Source organism: Mustela lutreola, chromosome 12, assembly GCF_030435805.1.
Source record: "Mustela lutreola isolate mMusLut2 chromosome 12, mMusLut2.pri, whole genome shotgun sequence".
In the NCBI taxonomy this organism is placed as follows: domain Eukaryota; kingdom Metazoa; phylum Chordata; class Mammalia; order Carnivora; family Mustelidae; genus Mustela; species Mustela lutreola.
This window is the reverse complement of record NC_081301.1, coordinates 2,282,507-2,308,160: the sequence shown is the minus strand read 5'-3', so window position 1 is coordinate 2,308,160 and position 25,654 is coordinate 2,282,507. Positions and strand designations below refer to the sequence as shown.

General features: G+C 65.5%; 1 protein-coding gene across 3 annotated transcripts in view; it reads left to right on the top strand.

Moving 5' to 3' along the window:
• Window positions 1-25,209, top strand: part of COL5A1 (collagen type V alpha 1 chain) — a 137,778-nt gene extending 112,569 nt beyond the window's left edge. For 2 of the 3 annotated variants that reach the window (XM_059143470.1, XM_059143472.1), the window contains exons 45-66: window positions 717-770; window positions 870-977; window positions 1,804-1,857; window positions 1,947-2,054; window positions 3,154-3,207; window positions 3,555-3,662; window positions 4,250-4,303; window positions 4,592-4,645; window positions 5,898-5,951; window positions 6,543-6,596; window positions 7,265-7,372; window positions 7,490-7,543; window positions 7,635-7,688; window positions 8,630-8,737; window positions 10,353-10,406; window positions 11,179-11,214; window positions 11,632-11,685; window positions 12,272-12,527; window positions 13,364-13,476; window positions 15,494-15,562; window positions 18,804-19,037; window positions 22,932-25,209. In XM_059143470.1, coding sequence (XP_058999453.1) covers window positions 717-770; window positions 870-977; window positions 1,804-1,857; window positions 1,947-2,054; window positions 3,154-3,207; window positions 3,555-3,662; window positions 4,250-4,303; window positions 4,592-4,645; window positions 5,898-5,951; window positions 6,543-6,596; window positions 7,265-7,372; window positions 7,490-7,543; window positions 7,635-7,688; window positions 8,630-8,737; window positions 10,353-10,406; window positions 11,179-11,214; window positions 11,632-11,685; window positions 12,272-12,527; window positions 13,364-13,476; window positions 15,494-15,562; window positions 18,804-19,037; window positions 22,932-23,078 — 1,989 coding nt within the window. In that variant the 3' untranslated portion in view covers window positions 23,079-25,209. Of the gene's footprint in view, window positions 1-716; window positions 771-869; window positions 978-1,803; window positions 1,858-1,946; window positions 2,055-3,153; window positions 3,208-3,554; window positions 3,663-4,249; window positions 4,304-4,591; window positions 4,646-5,897; window positions 5,952-6,542; window positions 6,597-7,264; window positions 7,373-7,489; window positions 7,544-7,634; window positions 7,689-8,629; window positions 8,738-10,352; window positions 10,407-11,178; window positions 11,215-11,631; window positions 11,686-12,271; window positions 12,528-13,363; window positions 13,477-15,493; window positions 15,563-15,621; window positions 15,691-18,803; window positions 19,038-22,931 lie in introns of all 3 variants that reach the window. The other variant, XM_059143471.1, reaches the window with a different exon arrangement.
• The last annotated feature ends 445 nt before the right edge of the window (window positions 25,210-25,654 follow it).

Here is a 25,654-nt window from a genome sequence, read left to right as displayed (position 1 = left end):
GCTCTGGGGGGAGCACACATGCACACGCGTGTGCGTGTCCTCGGGCGTCCCTCCCCAGCAGCCGAGCAGGAAGCACTCGCAGCTTCGCGGAATAGAGCGGGGGTCTGTGCGCTGTTCGGCTCCGCAGCCCGGGTCACGGCCGTCCTGTGACGCTCGGGACTGCCGGCGCCCCCAGGAGCAGCCCCCTGAGCCGTGCCCTTCATTTTACTGGTGTGCTCGGAGGTCCCGGTGCGTCCCTCGGCTGCCGGCTCCTTCCTGGCAGTGGGGACCTTCCTGCCACCGGCTGCCGGGCACACGCCCAGGACGGTGCTATCCGGGCCCCCGGCTTCCCTCTCTCACTTGTTCCTGGGGCCGTCGTGGAATGTGTGTGGGGGATGCGTGGGGGCTGGTGTCGCACTGTCAGGCACGGACTCCACTCGGGTCCTAGCTCTGCACGGGGAGCCGCCCGGTGTCCAGCCTTGTTTTCAACACGCCTCTGGGCCCATGTCCTGGGTGTGCGGTGGAGCAAAGATGAGGCTCCAGGGCCGCCCCCACCCCCCGGCCGCCCGTGACGACACGCTCCGGCCGAACTCAGAGCCGGCAGGGGAGCCGGCGCCTTCGGGCTGGACTTCTTCCCTGGGCGGTGCACGCGGGGGCTGAGCCGACACCTCGCACCGTGGTACCCCCCGGCCTCCGCTGTGACCCGGGAAGCAACCGTGTCTCTCTTTTCCCCACAGGGTCCGCCCGGGCCCACCGGTCCGCAGGGCCCCATCGGACAGCCAGGACCCTCTGTGAGTATCTGTGCTCCAGGGACCCCCGGACATCCCGAGCCCCTCCCGCCGGCGAGGCACAGCCAGCTTCTCCTCACCATGCCGCACTCTCTCCTGCAGGGAGCCGACGGCGAGCCAGGCCCTCGCGGCCAGCAAGGCCTCTTCGGGCAGAAAGGTGACGAGGGTCCACGAGGCTTCCCTGGACCCCCTGGGCCGGTGGGGCTGCAGGTGAATACAGGGTTTGCGGGGCTGCTGGTCTACCTCAGACGCGCTCTCTCTCTGCCCCCCCTCCCCTCCCCTCTCCTCCTGCAAGAGAAGAGTGGGAAATCAGACCCGGCTCTGGGGACCTCCCGGGAATTCCTCATTAGTTAGTAGCAAGGTCAGCTTCCATCATTACCGACGTGTCCGCGTTTGCGTCTCGTAACTAGCGGGACGTGTCTCTGAGCTCACCGCAGAGATGCGGGAGTGATGGGCCGAAGGCAGACACATAAAGGAAGACGGTGCGTCCCACACGGACCACCCGGGAGGGTGGCTGGGAGCGCTCGGGCGCGTTTCAGCTCCGAAGCTTCGCGCGCGCGTGTGCTCACCTGCCCACAGGCACACGTGAGGCTTCCTGGGGCTTTTGGAAAACCTGAGAGTCCTGCCGAGTGTACAGCAGGTCTGTGGATGGCTCCCCCCATCTCCAGTTGCGTCCAGAGTTCTTAAATATTCTTTGGACGTGGCCCTTTTGGTTTATTTTTGAAGATGTGATGTTTAGTCCCCGCGTCACGTGCCGACATACTTGGTGACATGATTTGTTCAGATGTTTCTCTGCTGTCGGCTCATCAGGCTTTACTGTTTGCTGGGACCCTGCGGCAAGGGTCTCGGTCCACAGATCTCGGATGACCTCCTCGGGCTAGTTCTGAGACTTGGCGTCGTGGGGGTGTCCTACCCGGCCGCACGCGGAGGCCGTCGGACGCCCGTGTGGCGCCGGGACGGGGAGATGGCAGATGCTGTGGGGGTCCTGGGGTAGCGCAGCGCCCGCCGCTGAGTTTACGCTGTGTTCCTGCCGCAGGGTCTGCCGGGACCTCCCGGAGAGAAGGGTGAGACCGGGGACGTGGGTCAGATGGTAAGTGCGTCCGGGGCGCACCGGTCTCCCACGTGTGTTGTGGCCACAGTTTGCGGTTCGTCTGTGATCAACGGCTCTCCTTCCCCTAGGGTCCCCCAGGCCCCCCCGGCCCCCGAGGCCCCTCTGGAGCTCCAGGCGCGGACGGACCCCAAGGGCCTCCGGGTGGAATCGGCAATCCCGGTGCCGTGGGAGAGAAGGTGACTCCTGCCCCTTCCTGCGGTAGCGTGTGACGTGCGAGTGCGTGCGGGAGCCCCGGGGCGTGTGTGTGTGTGTGTGTGTGTGTGTGTGTCTGCTGCGGATACGGAAACACACAGGGTGGGCCTGGGCCATTCCTGTCAAACGCACGTGGACAGTTGGCAGGTCTGTGCGGGGGAGTTGGGGGTCTGACCCCTGTTCGCCGTGGCCTTGTGCACAATCCCCAAGCCACATAGCCTGCAGCCGGCCCCGCCCCCTCTCCAGGGTCTCCCATGGGTCTGCTTCTCCCTCCTGGAAGTGCTGGGCGTGGGGATGTGCGGTCCCCCTTGTGGTCAGTTCTGTGCTCTCGCGGCCCCGGAGGCCTCATCCGATCTGGCTGATTTGGGGAATGGGTCCTGGGATGCCTCCGTGAGCACGGCGGGCTTCTGTGTGTGCACACATGTGCCCGTACAAGCGTGAGTGTGCATCACTTCTAACGCACGTACCCTACCTCCTTGGGATAAAAGGAATGAGACCAACGTGTTTCCGTTCATTTACATTCCTCGTACGCCGTTCCTAGAACTTTCTGACTTCAGCCTATTAAACTGGAAGAAGTCCTTCGTCACTGGTCATTTTTTACGATACGAGCATTACCGGTCCTGCTAGTGGTGTCCGGCTAGGCCCACAGACTCGTGACGTGCGCCTGCTTCTGGCCGGAGGCGTCTTTCTTCTGGGCTCCGGCTTCTGCCAGGCGCTGCGCCCTCTGACATGACCTGCTTTCTGCCGGCCTCTGCCCGGCCCTCCTGCCTGTGCTGTCCCCTCAGCCCCTCAGCCCTTCTGCCGGCTTCTCGTGATTCTCCCACAGAGCTCACTCGGAGCGCCGTCTGTGACGCTCCGGGTCCTGTGGTCCCCTCCTCTGTATGACCGTCACAGCCTGCCCGTGTCCCTTCTCCCGAGACAGATGTGTCTGCCTTCTGACTCGGGGGCTGTCCGGGTGCCGTGACGGCGCTCTCTCCCCAGGCCCCCACTGCCTGGGCCTGACAGCTGGGGGGTTTGCTAAGTGCTTGGAGCTGGGACCCTTCATCTCCAGGCTACCGTCACCGTGCTCTCTTTCCTCCTCAGGGTGAGCCTGGCGAAGCCGGAGAGCCTGGCCTGCCCGGAGAAGGGGGCCCCCCAGTGAGTGGACTCGGGGCGGGGTGGGGCGCGGCACCGTGGTGCTCTGCTGGGCGGGAAGCCCACGCTTGGCCTCCGTTTTCCCATCCATGCGATGGGCCAGGTTTCCGCTCACGCTTGGCTGCCGGAGGGCGGTGGGGGGTGAGCACGCGTGTGTGTCTGCGTGTGCGAGCACGCCCGTGTGTGCACGCACGCTCGTGTTCGTAATCCTGTCCTCTGGGTCCAGCGTGGGGCCCCGTCAGGCGCTTGCTGTCCCACGCATGGGAATGGGGGCCGTGCCTGAGGACAGCTCTGCGCTTCGGGAAACGAAGTCTGGCTCTGAGGACGCTGACGCTGGCCTTTCCCTCCAGGGACCCAAAGGAGAAAGGGGTGAGAAGGGCGAGTCCGGCCCTTCTGGTGCCGCTGGACCTCCCGGACCCAAAGGCCCCCCTGGGGACGACGGGCCCAAGGGCAGCCCCGTGAGTAGCTCTGAGATGCTGGCGGGCTCTGGGTGCGGGTTACCCTCGCGGTGCTGCGGTAAGGCCTGCTCACCGCTGCGGTCTGGGGTAGCGTTTCTAAGTCTAGAGGTTTCTGCACCAGCTGCCAAGCCAGGGCTGTCGGGTGAGGAAGAGAGCCGTGGGGTGGGGCCTGTGGGGGGGGCCGTGGGGTGGGGGCTGTGGGGCCCCCCGCGCGGAGCTCGGAGCTTGCTGTCATGCTGCGTGAACAGCCGTCTGTGGGGACGCCCCCTCTCATGGCCTGCCCTGGCTTTGCCTCCAGAGGGGGTTCTGTGCGTAGAACATTCTAGAAGCCTGAAGGTCTGGGCTCCGCCTTGGCCTGGAGCTCTGGGAGCAGAAGTGTAGGCAGGGCGCCTGTCTTCCATGTGCCCAGAAAGTGGGACGCTGAGCCTGTCCTGCCGGGGGTGGTGGGGCTGCGATGAGGCGTCGACCTCCTGGTGTCGGGACCGAGGGTTTTGCAGGGCCTGGAGAGGCGGGGTCGGGGGAAGCGGATGCGGCGGCAGCGGCTCAGGTGCTGAGGCCCTGGACGTGTCCGTTTTCATCCCTTTCAGGGCCCTGTTGGTTTTCCCGGAGATCCCGGTCCCCCCGGAGAGCCTGGCCCCGCGGTAGGTGTTCCGGGCCCCCCGGCCCCTCACCCCCCGCAGCCCTGCCCCTGCCTTGGCCAGTCCCAGCTCTTCCTCTCGGTTATCTTCTGCGAACTCTCTTTGGGACGCGGTGCTCTCCCAGGGGGCGTCCTGGTAGTGCTGTTTACGGGGCGCAGTCCTGCTTGAGCTGTCTGGACCTGCACCAGCAGACGGACTTGGAGCCTCGGGGAGGCCTGGGGACCCCGTGCACACTGGTGTGCGACTCGGGCGCCATCAGGAGGCAGAAGGAACTTGCTTTTGTCCCCACAGGGTCAAGACGGCCCCCCTGGTGACAAAGGGGACGATGGCGAAGCTGGACAAACGGTGAGTCCCCTCGTGACCTCCAGGGCCCCCGGCCCGTCTTCCTGGTGGAGGCTGGCAGGCACTAGGGGATTTGCAGCGTGCTCTGTTCTCAGAAAAACCTGAGAAAAAGCCCGGTTACCTTCTAGGATCAGCTCTAACCGTGATAGGGGCCGCAAGCCCCCTACGGGCTCTGTTGAGAGCTAGGGACGCCTTGACCAGGGTTAGGCACTGGTCATCAGGGGGTCCACAACTGCCCCAAGCCTACCCGCGAGCTTCAGGACAGCTTTATTTTTGCCTCATTGGGCAGCACCTCTCTTCCAAAGGGCTCTGCCCGGCCAGCCCCCCGGGCTGAGCTCACGCTCGATCTTACCCCTCATACCCGACGCTGAGTTTCTGAAAGCTTGCTTCCTGCTGGGTCTTTCCGGTCCAGAACCACCCCAGTGGTCCTACCCTTGGGGACGGATGGCCCAGCGCCCTCCCGGATTCCCTCACCCCCGCCCTGCACCAGCCAGGCAGACGGCTGCTGGGTGGGTCCTCCCTGTGGGCCCGGCCTGGTGTGACTGGTTTCAGAGGAACAACTAGCAAAGAGAGCTTGGGGAGACCAGCTTGGAGGTCGGGACCCCCTGCCCCCTGGCCTGTGACTTGGGATGACCCTGGTCCTCCCTGTGCCTTGGTGGTCCACTCTGCAGAAGGGGATGTGTGCGGGGTGAGGGAGTTGTGGCCGGAGCTCAGCCCCCAGTATCCGGAGTGACCGCTGTGCGAAGAGAAAGTTCTCTCTTACAATGCGGCCGCTTGGGGCGCCCGGACACTCAGTTGGTAAAGTGTCCGATTCCTGGTTTGGCTTAGCCTGGTCTCAGGGTCAGGAGTTCAAGCCAGGCATCGGGCTCCTTGCTCTGTAGGGGGGTCTCTTGAGAACGCTCTCACTCTGGCCGTGCCCTTGCTGTGCGCTCGTGCCCCGCCCACTTCTTCTCTCAGATAAACAAATCTCCTAAAAGAACTAAGATCAAATGCCGCCACACCACAGATGGGAGCCGGGCTCCCCGTGCTGCTGCAGCCCCGGCACGGGCCCAGAGGTCCAGGCGGAGGCCGAGTACAGCCTGACTTCATCTGGGACCTCTCGCAGCGGCTGTACGGGAAGAGAGAGGCGGCGCGGGGCTGGCTGAGGACAGAGGACACTGGGGACTCTGTGTGTGTCAGCCTCACACTGGCCCACACCCGCCATGCCTCTGACCAACGCTGATTCCCAAATTCTGTGTTCTCTCTCTGACACCAGGGATCTCCAGGCCCTACTGGTGAACCAGGACCATCTGGGCCTCCAGGAAAAAGGGTAAGTGATCCTGCGACTGTTCTGGGCCGCCAGCATCTTGCAGGAGCCTCCCCCACCGCCCCTCGTGCTCTCGCGGGTCCTGGTGGGTGTGTGCCACAGCCCGGCCACATCTTCAGCCCTCGCACCGGCTAGGTGCCTCACCCCGGCTTCGGGGAGAGGCCAAACACTGTCAGTCATGCCCAGCGTGGGGGAGGGGTGCCCATAAGGCCAGAAAGACCTCACCCCTTGGGTCAGAACTTTCTTAAAAGTCTGAGCGGGGGACATGGCGTTTCTCTGCACGGGAAATACTGAGCCTTTGGCCAGTGTTGCAGGAAGCCGGCCCGTGGATGTGGCCGGGAACAGGGGCCCAGCAGTGGCAGCCGCCAGAGGCCCCTCCGGATAGACTCAGAGGTCTTTCCCAGAAGGCCTTTCCCATTCCGATGGCCTTGTCCTGGCTGGCCGGGGCCCGGCAGCCCCCTCCCCGACCTCCTGGCCCTCCTTGCTCTGCCTGCGTGCCCCTCGAGCCCAGGCCGATTTCCCCGCAGACACTGAGCTCACTGCTCCGGCTTTCCCGAGCTGCTTCTCACACGCTGTTCCTTTGCTTTGTTCCAGGGCCCCCCAGGCCCCGCAGGCCCCGAAGGCAGACAGGGAGAGAAAGGAGCCAAGGTAACGTGCTTCTCTGCCTGGCTGTGACCACAGAGTCTCCAGAAGCGTCCCCGCCTGTGCGACGGCTGAGTGGGGTGGGGAGTGCAGAGGTGTGGACCCAGGACAGCCAAACGGGCATCCAGAGGCTCTCACTCCACACGGAGAGGGGCCTGGGCGCACAGGCTGTCGGTCCCTCCAGCCTGAGGGAAGGGAGGCCGGTGCTGGAGCGCTCGGCCCTGTGCTTGACCTGCGGCCGCCCCTGCGGTCGGCACAGAAGACGGGGCATCTGTGCTGAGCCCCTCGCCCGTCGCCCGGTGTCCAGGGCCCTCGAGGGGCTGCTCCCTGTGGCTCCCATGGCCTGGCCCCTCCTTGAACTGTCCTGTTGGGAACGGAGGCTGTGGTGGGAGCCATCCAGCCCCGTACAGGCCTAGGAAATGGTGGCCCTGGCCCTGCAAGCGCAGGGCCACCTGGAACGGCCATGGGGGCCAGGATGGCGGGAGACCGGGAAACTCATCTGGCTGAGGAAACCAGGGGACAGAGAGTGGACAGGACGGCTCCTGCACAGAGTGTGGAGAACCTGGGGCGGCCCCGGCCATCTGGGGGAGTCTGGGGTCCTCGGACCGGGGTCCTGGGCCAGGGCGGCCACAGCCTCAAGCCTCTCTGTCTCTCTGTGTCTGTGCACCCTGCAGGGGGAAGCCGGCTTGGAAGGCCCTCCTGGGAAGACTGGCCCCATCGGCCCCCAGGGGGCCCCCGGGAAGCCCGGGCCTGACGGCCTGCGAGGGATCCCGGGCCCTGTGGTGAGTGGATGGGCGCCGGAGAGGGGCGGCCGCTGCAGGGGTGCAGCGTGGGCACAGGGCACAGGGACACGGGGACAGAGCCCGTGGGGCTCATGCTGACGGCCCCTTGTGTTTCAGGGTGAGCAAGGTCTCCCAGGCTCCCCAGGCCCCGACGGCCCCCCGGGCCCCATGGTGAGTGATGACCTCTAGCATGCTCCCGGGGAGCAGTGGGGGAGGGCAGAGCGGGGGAACACAGCTCTGACTGCGCCGTCTCCTCCTGCAGGGTCCCCCAGGACTCCCCGGCCTCAAAGGAGATTCTGGCCCCAAAGGGGAAAAGGTAACACAGGACTTAGGTGCCTCCAAGGCTATGACTCGGGGCCCCTCAGACACGCGGGGTTTCTAACTATCAGTCACCCAACTGGTCAGTGCCCACCACAGGCTGGGGACGGGTCCTGGGGGTTCTGAGAACATAACCAGCCTGTGCCGCGTGGGATGCTCCGTCCCTGCCCTCGGTGGGGACCCTGGAGGCCTGCACCCGGCTCCCGGTGGAGGGGTGTCCAGGGTCCGAGGAGCGTGTCCACTCTGGACACGGCGGCCTGGGACACTTCTCTCAGGGTGAGGGCCAGGGCTCCGCAGCAGGGCCAAGCCCACGCACCTTCTCGGGTCAGGGGCTTGTCTTCTGCTCACGTGGGTTTCCTGACTCATGTAAGGCACGTCCACAGACCAGACAGTGACACCTGAAGGACGGAGGAGTCTGTCCCTGTCCACTCTGGTGCCTGTCACCGCTCAGCCTCTGAAGTAAGGAAAGCTGGAAACACCCTTCTAGAACTTTCTGCAGGCTCATATAAAACAAACACATGGCAGCCTCTGTAGGAAGTTTTTTTAAAAAAACAGCAAATTGTTACAGTATCTATAATACTCAGCAGCTTTTTCTCACGGAGGTCCACAGAGTTAACGTGCCCTGTAAAACAAGGTGCACACGTGGACGCGTACACGACGCACAGAACCACTGGGGGAAACACGTGTCCTCACGTTGGTCTGTACCTGGACCCACGTCTCCCCGTCTCTCAAGGGCGACGTTTACCACGGACCGTCCATGTCATTCCTGCGGTCTCGCCCCTCGACCTGCCCTTAGGCGCGCTCCCCCACCGGGAGAGGTGGGCCGCTGTCTCCGTGGTTCCCGTGGCAGGGACTTGCTGCCCCGTCCAGCCGGCCCACGGGTTTGGCGGAGACACGCAGTCCCAGTGCGTGCCCCTTCCTGCCTTTGTTCGTCGACAGGGTCATCCAGGCTTGATTGGACTCATCGGGCCTCCGGGTGAACAGGGCGAGAAGGGTGACCGCGGGCTCCCCGGCCCCCAGGGCTCCTCTGGCCCTAAGGGAGAACAGGTACGTGAGGCGGTAGCCCCTCCCCCACCCAGTGCGGCCCCTCACAGGTGGGGAGTAGCTGCTTATAACCTGGTGCCCAGTGGACCTGAGGCCAGTTAGAGCTGGAAGGACGTCCTCACGTCCATCACCTCTGATGGGAACAGCAGAGGGGACGCCAGCGTGGACTGGCCACCCATGGCTTCCTCCGTGGGGCCCCGCGGGGCCTCAGAGGGGAGGCTGGTTCACCTCACGGCCTCGCAAAGGTCTCTGACGCAGCTGGCTGCCCAGCTCGCTGGCGAGGCTTGGCCCGTGTTTGCCAGATACGGGGGCAGGGCCCGCACCCTGACCCTGGATGTGAAGACGTGACCCCAGACTTCCCCGAAAACCACAGCGCTGCAAACCGTAGCCAGAGTCGTCCTCACTGCACAGTGAGCCACTGGACGTGGACTCCGTGGTCAGGGGAAGGGCGATGTGTGCCGGGGAGGCGGGCGGGGGCACGTGGCCGGCCTGCCGCGTCTGTGCGCCTCCCACACGAGGGCTTCCTTCCACACAGAGATCCCTGCTGCCCGAGCTGCGCGTGCCCTTGTCGGTGCCCCCGTCGGGCCACGCCTGACTGCGAGGGGACCGGTCTCGTGAGGCAGGCCGGGGAGGCGGGGAGTGAAGTGGGATGCGCGCGGGGCCCCGTACGGTCGTCGGGGGGTGTCCTCGGGAGCCCTGCTCCGTCCGCCGGCGCGCTCCCTGTGGCGTCGCCCGTGCCCTGCGCCGGTGCCCTCCAGGGCGTGGCAGCCCCGTGACCTCGGGGATTTGGAAGATGTTCGGGGTGTCGGCCCCCAGGGTAAGCACCGCCCTGTGCCCTCACCGCAAGCCGTCTCTGCAGCATCCCTGGCGGGAGGTGCTGGCTGGAGACTGTCTTGGATTCTGACGGCGATGAGCTGCCCCAGGCCCCAAGGCGAAGGGGCGGGGAAGGGCACCTGCTCTCGGCCTCCCTCTGCCCGGCTGTTGCTTCAGCCTCGCGGGGGGCTGTGCGGAGTCGGGTTCTAGGCGGAATGAACCTTGGGGCGCCCTTAGAGCCATGGTGCCGAGTATGAAAACCAGCGCGAGTCACTGGCCGCACCCGCTGGCCTGGCCTGCATGGACCGAGGGTCTGATCGGAGGCCGCGAGCTCCAAGTGGGGAGAAGCGTCAGGAGCGGCGGGCAGGCAGCGCCGACAGGGGACCTGGGACACTCCGTGTGTCCTGCGCTGGGGTCGGGGAGACCCACACCGCAGACAGGAAACAAGGCAGGACCACGCCAGCCCCTGGGTGTGGAGCTTCTGCATTTCCAGTTGGAGCGTTCGCAGGGATAGTAACAGGCAGTGCCCTCCCCGCGTCCCCAAAGACGCCAGCGTCCCAGCCCGGCCCGGGCAGCCAGTGGGGATGGTCAGTCTCCTGGAGCGCATTCGTGCCCCACCAGGCCCCGCGAGGAGAGGCAGTTCCCCTCCACGGCAGCCGGCCCCTCGTCGGAGGGCGTCTGCTAGCGGATAGACCTGGAGCGTGGAGAGCCGTGGCTTCGAGGCAGGAGAGTGTGTCTGTGACCCTTGTGTGGCGTGTAACTGACCCTTGTGTGATGCGTGACTGTGTTTTCTGCTCCTTTTCAGGGCATCACTGGACCTTCCGGCCCGATCGGTCCCCCGGGCCCTCCCGGCTTGCCGGTGTGTATCTGGGAGGGGTGTGTGGTCCCGTGCCATTCTGGGGAGAGCAGGAAGCAGGCGAGCCTGGGCCATGGGCCTCTGTGCAGCAGGACGATGATAGGATGGCCGGGAGCCCCGGGTTGGGCCCAGCCGCGAGTGGACGTGGGGCCCAGGGTGGATTTGCCCGTCCCCTCCACGTCCGGGCCCCGAGTGACGGAAGCAGGGAAGGGGGTTCTCTGGGCCTGACTGGTTTCAGGCAGGGGAGGCGGGCATTTCAGAAGACATGACGTGGCACCACAGACACCCTGGGCAGGGAGAGGAAGTTGTCCCCATCGGCATGAGCGGGACTGCCTGGCCCAGACGAGAGGGGTCAGGGACCAGCCGGTGCAGGGCACCCCCCACACTGCTGGGGCCCCGGCAGGCCAGAGCCATCCTACAGGGCTGTGAGCCCCCACTTGCCCCTCCTGGGCCCGGCCGTGCGTCCCCGAGGTCCCAGGCAGTCCCGCAGTCCAGCGCTCTCCCTGCGGTTGCTCCGACTCTGGCTGCCTGAGCCGCGGTTTCCCGGCTGCGGGGTGGGGGGCGTGTGGGAGCAGGGTGATCGGGCTCGGACAGGACTGTCCTCTCCATGTGGCCGAGCACCCCACCCTCCCCCGCGTCAAGCTAGTGCAAGCACGGGCTCCTGGGAGAGGGATTCGGGGGCGGGCTGGGGGTGAAGAGCCGGTCAGGCCTAAGCAGGATAGTGGGCCGGGGGGATGCCCGAGCATGAGCTTATGTTGTTCCCCACTCTCTACAGGGTCCTCCTGGGCCAAAAGGTGCTAAGGGATCCTCGGTAAGTGGTGTGTGCCCCAGACGGGCCCCTTCTGCCCTGGGGGTGGGTATGTTCCCCTCGATGAGAACCGCTCTGGGCCCTCTTCACCCTTGACTGGTGGCAGCACTGTCCCCACGGGCTTCTCCTCCAGCACCGACCATGGCGAGCGTGTCCCCCACCAGACCGCGGCCTACGGGTTCTTGCTTCCCACGTTAGCAGGAAAGTGCCCCCAAGTGCCCATCTCGGGGTGTCAGGCTCTTCCGTCTGGGACTGAGGACGCGGTCCCTGCCATTCTGCTCCCTGGCACGCTCGACTCGGCCCCTCGTGGTCTCTGCGCCGGTCCCCGTGCCAGTCCCCACCACGGACATCCTGGAGCACCAAGGGGGTTTAAGTCACAGCAGGCCTCGGAGATGACAGTTGGTCTTTTCTTTTTCCCAGGGTCCCACAGGCCCGAAGGGTGAGGCGGGCCACCCAGGTCCCCCCGGCCCACCGGTGAGTAACCTTTGAAGACGGGAAAATCGGGAGGGGGCTCCCCCGAGGCTGAGTCCGTGGTGGGAGCGTCTGTGTGTGCTGTTCGCTTTCTAGATCGTGGTGGAGGGAGTCCGGGCCCTGAGGGAGGGAGGCACTGGGTGTGTGCGTGCCGGTGACAGTGGGCAGCCCCCAACGAGGTCCCCAGGGCATGGGTAGGGGCCGTGATGAGCCCGACTGTAGGACGCCCTCCACGGGGCCCCGTGCTCGGCCCAGCAGCCTCTCGATTCCCATCTCAGCCCTCGGCTAGGGCTCCCACCCCGGCAGGCGTCCGTGTGGCCCCACTGTGTGTGGCCCCAGGCTGGACTGTGGGGCCAGGGAAGGGTGGGTCGCTTTGAGCCCAGCTGAGGCTTGAACCCCAGGCCACGGCCGGGAGCAGGGCGGTGCGTGTCCAGGGAGGCCTGGCGGCAGGGCTGGGCGTGCGGTGCTCGGGGGCAGGAAAGAAGGGGAGAAGCACGCGGGGGTGACGGGCGTCTGCAGCCGGGACGTGGGGCCCCGGCGGCCCTGGCGCTGCTCCCATCGGGACCCACCCGGTCCTGTGCCCACGCAGGGCCCCCCCGGCGAGGTCATCCAGCCGCTGCCGATCCAGGCCTCGAGGACCCGGCGGAACATCGACGCCAGCCAGCTGCTGGACGACGGTGCGGGCGAGAACTACGCGGACTACGCGGACGGCATGGAGGAGATCTTCGGCTCGCTCAACTCCCTGAAGCTGGAGATCGAGCAGATGAAGCGGCCGCTGGGCACGCAGCAGAACCCCGCCCGCACCTGCAAGGACCTGCAGCTGTGCCACCCCGACTTCCCAGACGGTAGGGGCCCGCGGGGCCCGCGGGGGGCGGGCACGGGGCGGCCTGCGCCGTGGGAAGGTCACCACCTCCATGTCCCAGTCTGTGCCGCGGGCTGCCTGGGCATCTCCCCCGGACGCCGACGGAGGCGTCGCGGGACGTGACCGGGTCCTGGGAGGCCAGGGAAAGAGGGCAAGGCTTTGTGGGGGCACAGAGCCCCGTTCTGGTCCGGTCTTAGCCACTGTCCCACGCGTGACCCTGAGCCTCGTGTCACCCTTCCGTGGAAAGGGGCCAAAGCCCTGCCTCTCAGAGGAAGCGAGAGGGCATTGTGCGCTCCACGGGCACAGCAGGGTCCGCGTCAGACCCGGAACTGATGTCCGTGTCGGGGTGTGCTTGGGCCGGTGCTCTGGAAACCAGACTAGCCCCTGACCAAAGCCACTCCTGTCCTCACGGCCCTAAGCCACACGCAGCCCACCTCTGAAGTACAGCGTCCTTGGCCGGCTTTGCCCCCCGGGACGTGTGAGCAGCTCTCCTCTGGCTGCAGGGCCATCCACGCTCCCCGTTCTCGATCAGCCCGGAGGGCCGTGGGTGTCCGACACCGACCCACCGAGGCAGCGGCTCACCCTCCCCTGCTCACTGCTGCAGGGGAGCTGTGGTCCCCACCGTCCAGCTGGGCCCTCAGGGATGGGTCTGTCGTGGCTCGGGACGCGGCACGGAAAGCCGCGTGCGTCCGACGAGCCCCGGGGGAGGCCTGTGCTGGCGGCCTGTGTGCCCAGCCGACTGCGTTCTCCGCTGGGTGGACGGGCTGCGGCTGCCTCTGCGTCCACGCGGGCCGCTCACGATCTCTGTCCACCGTCCAGGAGAGTACTGGGTGGACCCGAACCAGGGGTGCTCCAGGGATTCCTTCAAAGTCTACTGCAACTTCACAGCCGGAGGGGCCACGTGCGTCTTCCCAGACAAGAAGTCCGAGGGGGTGAGTGCCGGCCTCCCTGGTGTCTTCCCCTTTCAGCGGGGCCGGGTTCAAAGCCACAGTTTCTCCCCCAGAAGGAGACCTGAGCTGTGGGGCGGGGTGGGCGCAGCCTGGCACGGTGGCCGGGGAGGGGTCGGCCGGCCCCACGTGGAGATTTCAACCGCAGGCGCTCCGCTCCTTCCTGACCCGGCCCCGCAGGTCTGCCCCCAGACCAGCCGGGATCCTTGCGGGCGCCTCGGAGGCAAGTCCACCGTCCCCCGATGTGTCTTTGAGAAGCTGGTGTTTGCCTTGTTCCTTGGGGTCTGCCGACGTCTGGGCACCCCTCCGGTCTCTCCCGAGGGCAGCACGTGTGTCCCAACTCTGCTCTGTGTGAGATGTTGGTCAGCGAGGTTCTGATGCAGAGTCGGGGGAACAGCGGCTAATGGTTCCTTCCGTGGGCGAGTTCGTGTGTGTGCAGATGGGAGTGAATGTGGCGGGGGACACGCGTGGGGCTGGTGTGTGTGTGCGGGGGGACAGGGGCTGCTTTCCCCTTGGGCGGAGGACAGCTGAGGCAGACAAGGTCCCCAACTGCAGGATGACCGTGACGTAGTGGCCTCTGCGTGGGGCCTCTGCAGACCCCCACGACGCCCCGAGGCGGCCGGATGTCCAGACAAGTCGTGGCTCGGGTGCAGGAAGAGTCGGGCCTCCTGTGGTCTGCAGGGGTGCCTTTCCCTCACCCCTACATCTCACTGTCCCTGTGGGGAGCTCCAGCACCCCTGGACAGAAGGCCCGGCCATGGGGCAGGGGCTCCGCTGTGACAGGCACAAAGTGGGGACTGCTGTGTTCTGGGCGTGCTCCCCGACCGGAAGCCGCTCGTCACCCGGACGCCCGCAGCACACAGCCTGATGCTCAGAGGGAAAACACAGGCCTCGGGAGCCTCCCACTTGGCAGAGGCCCAGGAGGATATTTGGGTGGAAAAGGCATCGTTTCTCATCTTTTCTTATGACCGCTGTCGCCAACACGAGGCCTTGCTGCTAGAGGATTAGTGGGCGCCCCAGGAGCCCAAGCAGGTCGTGTCGGTGGGCGGACAGCATGCTGGGGGCTGAGCTACCCCCACTGCTCCGTGCTCTTCCTCGGGCTCAGCCCCCTGAGGGGAGGGACCCTCTGTCGGCCGCCCGCACCTGTGCCCGGTCCCCAAAGGGGACGTGTTACCGAGCGCAGAGGCGGGCGTGCCCGAAAGCGCACGCAGGAGGACGGCTGGGCCTCTCTCCCTCCCCGCACGCCAGCAGCTCAGAGGGGAGCCCTGGGGGACTGAACGGGGAGCCAGGCTCCCGCCTCCCCAGGGCATGACCAGGACCCGGCGGAGCAGAGGGACTGTGGGCCCGTCCCCTGTGCTTCCTGGCTTTGTAGCAAGGAGCTCCCTGTTTCTGCTGCTGGAGGCCGCGGCAGGCCCTCCTCCTAGAGGGGGGTCATGTGTGCCCTCACGGGCCCGAGCCTGCTCGGCGCTAGGCCCGTCCTCGGGAACTGCGCTGGCCCCGTGCCCAGCGACCCCCTAGTGGGAGCCCCCGCTTCTGGGCCGAGGCCACCTGTCCAGGTGACGATCAGGGTCCTGCTGGGACCTCGGGAGGCCCTGCCCACCACACAGCCACGCAGGACTCGCGCATTAGATGAGACTCCACGAGGGGCCGGCTGCGGTCGGCCCACGAGGGTCCCTTGGCTGGTCCCTGCATGCTGGCCCCGCTTGTCCCCAGTGCCTTCGGCACCTGGGAACGCGTTCCCCGCCCACAGTTCCGGAGCCGCGGGCCCCGCACGAGAGGCCGGGTGTGCACAGGCGTGCGGGACGCAGGCGGCCGGCCTCCCCCAGGCCTCCGTGTGGTTCGGCCCAGGGCGAGCACCCCGACCCCGTAGGAACCCCCTCTGCCGTGGGGGGCGAGGTCGGGCGGGAGAAGGCGTGTTTGCAGGTGGGGGAAGCTCCTCGAGGCGGCGGGAGAATAACTCTGTCCTTCTGTTTCTCTCCCTCCCCCGCCCGCTCTGTGTTTAGGCCAGGATCACTTCTTGGCCCAAAGAAAACCCGGGTTCCTGGTTCAGTGAATTCAAGCGCGGTAAACTGGTAAGGCCGCCTCTGGCTTCCCGCAGTACCCTTCACACGCGTCCGTTCCTGTCTTACAGAGTAAAATGGCCCGCTGGCCCAAAGAGCGGCCTTCCACCTGGTATAGTCAGTACAAGCGAGGGTCCCTGGTAAGTGGCCGCCGGGACGCTGCTCGCTTGCCGCTCGGCCTGGCTCCCGGCTCTGCATGGCACCCGTGGCCGCCGTGCGCCGCACCTGCTCCCGCCCCTCGGCCGGCCACTCCACGGCACGCGACGGCCAGACTCCCCCTTGGCGCCCACGCCCGCCGTCCCCCCGAGGAGAGCTCGTCCGGCCTGGGAGCCGGGGGTTGGGAGCTGGGGGACAGATTTCCAGTCCGGCCTAGGACAGGAGCTGGGTGCCCAGGGTGTGGCCAGGAGCGGGAACCAGACCCTGGGAGCCGGAGGGCTCTCTCCTGCTCGGTCCTAGTGGCCAGGTCAGAGGACACAGGTTCCAGACCACGAAACCGAGCTCTTCCCAGGATGGGGGCCACGGAGGCCACTCCCCTGCAGCTGCGGGGTGAGGGGGCCGTCCTGATGGCCGCCTGGCCATGGGCCTCGGTTGGCCGCCGCTGTAACTCCTGGGGAGCCGCTGTCAATAATCCGTCCCAGAATCGGGAAGATGCAGGCATCTCTCGAAGGAACTGAAGGGGATGTCCTGTTGCTGGCTGGGGACAGCCGGTCTGCGCTCCTCCATGCCAGGCCCGAGGCTGACCCGCTGGCTCGGGCACGTTGCTCTGACCATCCCAGGGGTTTGATCTGGGCCCTGTGCCCTCTTTCTAGTGAGTGGAAGGGCCAAAGGTCGAGGTGGACGTGTCACAGGCACCGGACTCTGTTCCTTGCCCTCATGTCGTCAGATCTGGTCGTCCCCCTGTGAGGGGGATGTCTGTGCCCTGGGAGGGAACCCCTTTGTCACCTAGAAGCTGTGCTGTGGGAGCTCCGTGACTTCCCACCTGGCCAGCTGCCATCCGTGTGGGCACCCTGGCCTCCTCGGGAGGGGGTTCCACAGAGGCCAGGCCCCCAAGGACTCCCAGAACCGCGGCTTCCTGCCAGCCTTGCCCGGTCCCGCCTCTCCCGAGGTCCCTCGCTCTCCAGCCTCCAGGCCCCTCCTGGCTGCCAGCACTGCCCACGCTCCGTGTCCTTGACTCTAAGCCGCTCCGGCTTCTCACAGACCCTCTGGAGGTCCGCCCTCGCCTAGCCATGTCCGTGGAGACTTCTCCCGTCTCTGTGCGGACGGCGGGCCTCTCGCCTGCTTCCTGCCCTGCTCTCCCTCCACCCCTGCCGCGCTCGCCTCGGAAAGAGCAGCCGCACACAGAAGGACGCCGCGGACAACCCCTCGGCGCGGGCTGGGCCCAGCGAGCCGGGGACTGGGGCCCGTGAGGGCGGGTCGGGCAAGCTGGGGTCCCGGACAGAGACAGCCGGGCACCCCTTGGGGCCCTGCAACCCGCACCTCACACAGAACACCCGCTTTCCACCAGCGGCCTGGGGAGCTGCCTCCCGCCTCTGTCCCATGTCAGGCTTGATACCAAGCTTGGAGTTAGAGGGACACCCCAGGGGAAACCAGCTTCTCCTGTGGATTTTCCTGCATCTTATTCTAGCTCTCTGGGCCCGTCCTGGTGGACGTGACGCAGATGCAGGTCCCATCCTGAAGAAGCTGGCCTCTGCTCTGGTCAGGGCCGCTCTGGCCGTAGCCCAGGAACACGCGTGCAGAGCGTGCAGAGCCGCTTTCCCCGGGAGGGCGGGGTCCAGCCCTGGAGGCCTCAGGTCCTTCTGTGTCTCTGCTGCTCTCTGGCCTGTTCCCGCGCATGCGTGCTTCTCCCAGTCAGTCGAGTACCCTCCCAGGAGTCCCCGACGGCCCGGATTGCTGGTTGGTATTCGGTTTTCCTCTGCAGGGTCTGACCGTGAAGTGTGCGGTCACTGCGGGCAGAGCTGGTGCTGGGCGGCAGCATGGTGCCCTCCCGGCCCTGGTGGGGAGGGACAGGGTCGCTGGCCGGGCCCCTGCCTCCACGCCGGCTAGTTCTGCGGACGTGTGTATGAGCGAACAGGCAGCATGGGCCTCGATTCGCCCTTGTGTGTCGGGCGCGGCCTCCACGGATGCCCAGAAACAGCGGGGCGCCCTCTGCCTCCCGTGGGGAGGCCGGCAGAGCGTGGAGGCGGGGAGGGGCCAAGACTCATCTGGGGGAAGGCAGGCACCCGTGTGTCCTGGCCGCGCCTGGCTGTTCTGGAAGCTGGAGTCTGCAAGGATGCAGACGGGGAGACTCACCTCTGGGGACACCCCGAGCCCTCCCTGTGCCCCCGGATCTCAGGACCTGTTTGTGGGGAGCCGGTGACGCCAGAGAAAGCCCTTGAGAATGGGACTGTCACTTCCTAATGCCCTGCTCTGGGCTTGCTGTCAGGGAGTCTTGTCCCCAGAGTGCCCCCTGCTGCCCCTGCTTGGCCTGGGCACCGCTGAGTCCCTGCACCCAGGCCAGGAAGACCTGCTCTGCTTTCCTCTGGGTTCTGTGCCCCAGAGAGGCAGGAGCGGCCTTTCCTGTGCACCATCTTGGGGCTCCCCTGTCCTTGCAGGAGGGCGCCCGGTTACCCTACCCTCCAGCTTGTGGCCAAATGGCTCAGGCCCCTCTTGCTGCCAGGACATCTCAGCACCCCATGCGTGCCCCTAGCCGGCCCGAGTTACCCCCGAGGCCCCCCGCCCTCTCTGTCTGGACTGCCCACAGCTTCCTGGCCAGGCACTTACCAATGTTTTTCATCTATTACCATAATCTCAAGAGATCCTTCCTTTAGCCGGCCTCTGGGCATAGTGACAGGAACTCAAGGGCGAGTCTCTGCCCCCAGGTTGCTCACGGTCTGGGGAGGGCTTGCAGCCCAGGAGGGAAAACAGAGAGTGAGCCAGGCCAGGGTGGGGAAGGGCACGTGCCCCTGGCAGGCTTCCTGGAGAAGGTGCATGACCTGAGCCCTGGACGAGTAGGGTCCAGCCAGGCCAGGAGGGCAGGTGGGTTGTGTACGTCTCAAAAAGAAATGCGGTGTGTTCTGCTCCGTTTCGGGGAGCCCCCGAGAGAGCCAGTGTGTTCTGGCCTCGGGGACTGGGCGTGTGGCGCATTCCCAGGGCGGTGCCCGCCGCATGGCTCACGTTCCAGAGGAGACAGCACGTGGACGGAGATCGTGAAGGCTGGGCTGTGAGGAAAGCCCCGTCGCCTCACTGCTGAGCGCCGCCCCTCGTGTCCCCCCAGCTCTCCTACGTGGACGCCGAGGGCAACCCTGTGGGCGTGGTGCAGATGACCTTCCTGCGGCTGCTCAGCGCCTCGGCCAACCAGAACGTCACCTACAACTGCTACCAATCGGTGGCCTGGCAGGATGCCACCACGGGCAGCTACGACAAGGCCATGCGCTTCCTGGGCTCCAACGACGAGGAGATGTCCTACGACAACAGCCCCTACATTCGCGCCCTGGTGGACGGCTGTGCTGTGAGTGTCGCCCACGGCGGCAGGGGGCGGAGGCCGCCGCGGGGCCTCTGCCTTCATCCGTCAGGCGAGCGTGCGGGCCTGGGAAAGCGGAGCCCGGACAGGAAGGCTGGGGAGCCGGGTCCATGGCCCCGGCCGGCTGTGATGTGGGACCCATGTCCGTCTGGCCTGGATTAGAGAGTCTTTCCTCAGGGCCTTCCCGGGAGCGGCCAGGACACACACTGTGCTGGGCGGTGCCTGCGGGTTCAGGGCTGACACCGGCCCCCGAGCTCGCGTGGCCGTGCTGGGCTGTGCCCTGGCCCCGTGCGCCCCCCAGGAAGGGCCATTCCGCTCGCCGGCCTGACTGGAGGTTTGCTCAGCCTGCATGGCCTGTCGGTGCCAGGGCTGCGTTCACACCTCAGGCCCCGGGCCCCGGGATGCTTGCCTTCCTGTGCACCCCACCTGTGGCCTCCCAGAGCTAGGCCAGGGTCTCCACTGAGGGCCAGTTCCTTGGCTCTGTGCCTCCGGGGTGGGGGCTCTGCCGCCATCCCGGGGGGTCGGAGCTGCGTCCTCGTGTCCTGGGAGGTGTTTAGGATGCAACCATGAACCAGGGGGTCCGGTCCCCTGGAAACCCTCAGGCATGTCCCTCGTGTGGCCTTTGAGAGGCTGGAGGTGGCGGTTGCCATGTGTGTGTCTGCGAGTCTTTCTGTCCCGCCTCAACGTCTGTCCTCCAGTTCTGGTCTCAGAGGTTCTGTCCATGGTGGCCAGGCCAGCTCCCGTAGGGACAGGGCTAGCATGGGCTCCAGCCCCACTCTGTGTCCAGGGCCGGCCCCTCGCAGGGTCTCCCTCCAGCTGGCACACGGCCCATCCCTGGAAGGTGCCGCACCCTCCCCGTGTGGCCCGGAGGCTCTTGCGGACACTCAGCACCGCTCCAGACCGCGTCCTTCCCGCGCGTTTCCGGGGGCACCAGGTCCTCTGAGACGTCTGCTCGCGGGCCCGGAGTTCCCACCCTAGTCTCCCACCTCACCTTTTTTTTTTTTTTTAACCTTTTTAAAAAAATTTTTTTAGATTTTTATTTATTTATTTGACAGACAGAGATCACGAGCAGGCAGAGAGGCCGGCAGAGAGAGAGGAGGAAGCAGGCTCCCTGCTGAGCAGAGAGCCCAATGCGGGACTCGATCCCAGGACCCTGAGATCACGACCTGAGCCAAAGGCAGAAGCTTTAACCCTCTGAGCCACCCAGGCGCCCCAGCCCCCCTCACTTTTTGAACAGAGCAGCTAGAGTGTCTCTCAGAGCTGGTCCCAGTGTGTCCCAGGCCAGGCAGAGGCGTCCCCGAGCCCTGAGCGGCCACCCTGGGCTTGCGGGAAGCCGGTGCTCCTGCCTCGGGGTCAGTGCTCCCTGCTGCTCCCAGACCTGCGTGCATGAGAGGTGACGGTTTTCCCTAATGTCTGCTGAGGCTGTCCGGTCCTGTCTGGCCAGGCCGGAGTGTCATGGACGGCTCTGCTGGGCTTCTGGGTCCCGCAGAACCGGGAGCGCACAAAGCTGCCCAGTAGCGGCCAAGGGCGGAGCCCAGGCTCACCACTTGCGTCCTGCCCTGGCCGGGGCCCTTGGACTGGGCAGCCCCCTCCAGCCCTGGGGAGCACTGTTCCTGCTCCCTACCCCAAGGCCACCTTGGGGATGATGGGGGAGGCTGCCCAGAGCGCAGGGTTCCCTGTGGTCCCCTGCCTCTCCTCCCTGCTCCCCTGCATCCTGGGGTTTGTGGGGGTCAGTCCTTGGGTCTGACTGTGGAATGAGCAGGACTCATCCCTGTTTGAAGCAGCCGAGTCGATCCCCGGCAAGGGGTCCAGACACATGGGGGAGGGGCCTCTGCCCCCAGCATCTGCTCGTGCTTCTGACACACGCCCCAAGCTGTGCTGAGAAGGTCGTGAGGCAGCAAGTAGCATTTTCCCTGAGTCTCTGCCTCCAGAGGCGAGGCAGGACCCCAGGGCCTCGAGCGTGGCTCGGAGCATCCTGGCTCCTGAGGCAGGAGGGAGACACTCGGGTGAGGCCAGTACCCGGCTCCTGGTGAAGTAAGCAGGCGGGTTCTCCAGAAGAAGGGGGCCTTCCCTGTGAGGGGTGCTGGGAAATGCCTCTCGGGGGTCGGGAACCCCCAGCAGGGAACGGGCCGGCTGTCCCTGGCTCCGTGCTCGAGCTCACACACACCCGGCGCCCCAAGGAGCTCCCCGGGGGGAGCCTGGCGCCCCCATCCCTTTTCCTCCTGACGCCCCCTCTCCTGCTCATCACAAAAGCAAATCCCAGAGCCCCCGGGGTTCCCAGCGCTGCTGCCCAGCTCAGAGCCCCCTCCTGTCTCTGCCGTGGGCCAGCCCAGGGTCCGGCTCCGGTCTTCCTTAGCCCCAGAGCCAAAGGCCTTCCTTCTCTGGCCCTGTCTCCTGGTGGCCTGGTGTGCTGGCAGAACGCTAGCCTCCATGCCCCCAGCGCCTCTAGGGTCACTGCAGGTTCTGGGGAAGAGCTCTTCAACCGCAGAAGCAAAATCTGAGTTCGGGTGAGGTCCAGTGGGCTGCCCAAGGCCCTTAGGATGTGGCAGAATGCAGTCTCCCAATGCCTGCCCCCTTCCCACCATAGTCCATTTAAGACATAGCTGGTCCTTGAATGCCTCCCTTGACCAAGAGCTCACTACCACCTGGAGCAGTCCTGGCCATGGTGTCAAAGTCTCAGTGTCAGGAAGATCTTCTGGGCATGGAGCCAAAACCCTCTTACCCATCATGTCTGCCTCTCATTCCTGCTTCTGCGCCTTGAGTTGGACAGAGGAGACGCAACTCCAGACCAGGGCTCCTCGGCCTTTGGGGCCAGATGCGTCTTCGGGGTGTGTGGAGTTGGGCTGGGGGCTCTGTCTGCATCGTAGGGTGTTGAGCAGCATCTGTGGCCTCGACCCCCCCAGAGCTCAGTCCCCCAGCTGGCTCTGACAACCCCAAATGCCTCCAGACACAGCTGCACGGCCCCCGCCTGGGGGAGCTTCCATCCTTCCAAAAGGACAAAGATCGGAGGGCAGCCCCAATGGCCCCACCTTGCTCAGAGCTGGAAGGACCCAGCTCCTTCTTCTCCACCGTGGGGTCCAAAGAAGCCAGTGCTGCTGGCCAGGAGCCCGAGCCCGAGCCCAGGCGTGGCTGTGATCCAGGCCATGGTCCTGCCCCAGAAAGCAGCGGTACACCTGCTCTCCTGAGAGTGCTGCTGGGCAGGGGAGGCTGCCCGGTTCTGTGGCAGTCGTGTCCGGGCTCCACCATGATCCTCTGAGCCTCCCTGGAGGCCGTGGTGAGGTGGAGCTAAGGGTGACTCGAGACACTCACGGAGGTAAAACAGACCGCCTGAGCAAGGGGCTCACCGCAGCACGCCTCTGCCGTCCCTGGCCCTCTGTGCCTGTTTAGCCAGTACTCCTGTAGACCGGCGAGTGGGTCAGGTTCCCTCCTCTTCTCACACTTGCGAGTGTGGAGTCCTCCTGCTTCTGGGTGAGATTGCCAAGGGCAGGGCCGGCAGTCTGTCGTCACTGTCTTAGAACTCTTCGTCTTGAACAAGGAGCTGGGGCTCGGGTGTGTTCCGGCGGAACTATGCTCTCTGCAGCTGGTCCCGGCAGGGTTACCATGGGGTGTCCCAGCTGGCAGGGGCGGGCGTGGGTCTGGGACTGCGGGGAGGGCTGAATGGGATGTTGGGTGGGGCGGGGCGCTGCCTGTCCCGGTCAGGCACGTCTCTCTCCCTCCGCCTGCCCAGACCGATGGAGCAAACCCGCTTTCTCGGCGGCTGGCCATGGGCGCATGTGCGTGGGAGCCCAGGAGAATGGGGCAGGGCAGGCTCAGCCCCACGAGGTGGCCCCACCCCCACTCCCCACGCCCCTTACCGACACGGGCCTCTCTTCTGCTTCCTAGACGAGGAAAGGGTATCAGAAGACTGTTCTGGAGATCGACACGCCCAAGGTAGAGCAGATACCCATCGTGGACATCATGTTCAATGACTTCGGTGAAGCGTCACAGAAATTTGGATTTGAAGTGGGGCCGGCTTGCTTCCTGGGCTAGGAGCCACGAGCCCGGCCCCCAAGAGCAACCTCGTGACCTCAGCGCGCCGTCTGCGGGCGTCCTGGACAGTGAAGGCCCCTCGTCCCTCCCCGACCTCGTCTGCGCCCGGCTCCGCATCGAGCCAGACCCCAAGCCCACAGAGAGCAAAGGGAAAGAGCCGAGTCCCCAACCCGGAGCTGAATCACATGACCTAGACAGCCCGCAGCCAGCGGGCCCCACCGCCGCGCCAGCCCCGTTCTGTCCCCACCGCACGCCACAGGGACGACGAGGCCACACTTGCGGCTGCCACGCCGGCCGATCTGTCTGCACAGAGAGGCCGCCGGGCCGGGGCATAGGGCTGCGGGATTTGGAGATCACTATTGTTTTTTAAATTCAACTTGAAGATGTGTATTTCCCCTGACCTTCAAAAAATACTCAGAGGCAAGCCTCGCAAAGGTCACCCCCTTCCAGCCAGAGCCTCTGTTCTCAGCTACACGATCCATTCCTGGGCCAAATGTCATTCTGCACGTGCCTTTCCGATGGATTAAAGGTGCTTTCGTCTTTGTGAGTTTTAAGTAAATATTTGTATTGTATTGTCATACGTGTTCAGTGTCCCCGACTTTCAATCACGCATGTCAGCCCGGCTTCAGTCCCGCTGGGAGGGTGGGGAGGGGGCGGGCGTCCAGTTCCGGCGAGGAAGGGGCAGCTCCGTCCTCACCTTCCAGGAACGTGCAATACGGCGGGGTCCGCCCGGGCGGCAGGAGGCCGCGCTGCTGTTGGAACAGTGGGTGCCCGGACCCCTTTCCAGATGATTTTTTGATGAGCTCTGGATTTTTTTTTTTTTTTAAATGGAGAGGAAAAAAAAACAAAAACCAAAAAGAACTTGATGCTTTGCCTTTCCTACATGCACTTAGATTAAATCGCGGGCGTAAATTAATTCTAATTCTTCCTTCCCCCGTTTTTCTCCCCGTGGAGCCTGATGGGAGAGTGTCCCGGAGTGGGGAAACCACATTCTGTAGACGATGATCAAATGAAACTGGTGCTCACTGCTACCCTTTTCCTTTGTGGTGCTGTTTTGAGATCTCCTTGAAAGGGGACCCTGGGGTCCGCTGGCCGCGCCTCCTCCTCCCGCCTCTCTTGGCCCCGGTCTCGGCCTGCACGGGGCACGGGTCCCTGCCGAGGACGGAAGGGCGGGCACTCGCCACCGTCCTTCCCGCTGGCCCACGCGCTTCTGCGCCCTGAGACCACGGCGAGGCCCGTGGCGAGCCCTCCGTTGTGCTTCTGTGAGGGGAGAAAACACACCCGTGGTCGAAGATGCCGCCGGCGCTGTCCGCGGCGGCCGACGAGGAGGTCGTCTTCGGTTTCGCCGAACGTTTGGTGCTAATTTCTGTTTGTGCTCAGAACTGAGCTGAAGCTGCGTGTGCAGACGGGGAGATGTGCAATGAACTCGGGGGTCTCCCTGGGGCTGCCGGCGGGGGCTGCTCCCCCACGTGAGCGGTCGGGATTTCCACCCGCATCCTGGGGACCAGCGTCAGCCGGCCGGCAGCTCGGGGCTGGGGGGGCTGCTTCGCGAGCGAGGGCCGAGCGGCCACCTTCTGCGGACGGAGGGCCCAAGGGACCGGCCAGGAAGGGCTGCCCCTCACTGTGAAAAGCAACGCCCTTTCCTTCCGTGCTGGGGGAGCGGGCAGGGTCCTCCGGCTCTGCTCGGCCCCCTTGGGAGCCGCTGTGACCCGCGGTTCTGGTGCTGTCCTCTGCCTGCTGGGCCGCCCTTGCCCCTGGGGAAACCACAGCAGAGCCCCCACGCCGGGCGTCACGAACACCCGCTAGTATTTCCTGCATCCCCACGGACGTGGAGTCTTGCTATCACCAAAGGGAAGTCTGGCTCCGAGGCTCTCCCGAGCCCAGGAGGCTGACACGTGCCAATGACTCTCACATTTGTCTCTTCCAAAGCGAAGCCATATCCGAGGACGGCCACGCGGTGCCCCGTGGGCCTCGTCTAGGTCATGTGATTCCCCCCAAGTCCCCCCTTGCGCTGTTCTCATCCTTGTGGTCCCTGCAAAGTTGTTGTCATTCTACAGAAATCAGACGTGTCCCCTTCTCCCGAGGCCACCTTGCCATGGTATATTGCAATAAAGGACTTCTTACGTTTGCAGACGCTCTCCGGTGTGGTCCTTGTGCCGCCTCCTCTCCGACGGGAAGGGGGAAAACCCCCAACAGAAAACCTACAGCGAAGGGTCTAGGCCTTCGGGCCCTTAAAAACACGACATCAGGTGACACCTGCCCATTGCTGGAGAAGCCCACAGGCATGTGTTCCCGAGTCCTGTCTGTGATGCCCAGGAAAGGGCCTTTCACCGCCGATGAACCCTGTGTGACGCAGAGTCCTTGAAGGGGTTGCTCAGTGAGTGAGCTCCCCGTTCCCACCGTGCACAGATGCGATGGGCCGTCTTCCCGGTGTGCGGGGCCTTCCCCCTGTGTGGAACCGCTCGCCGTGTGGAGCTGGTGGCCGCAGAGGGAGTGCGGTGCCGCCGAGACGGTGCATCCCCTGCGAGCAGGACGGAGGACGGAGCCGTTCTGGGGGGCTGGCAGGATGTGGCCAG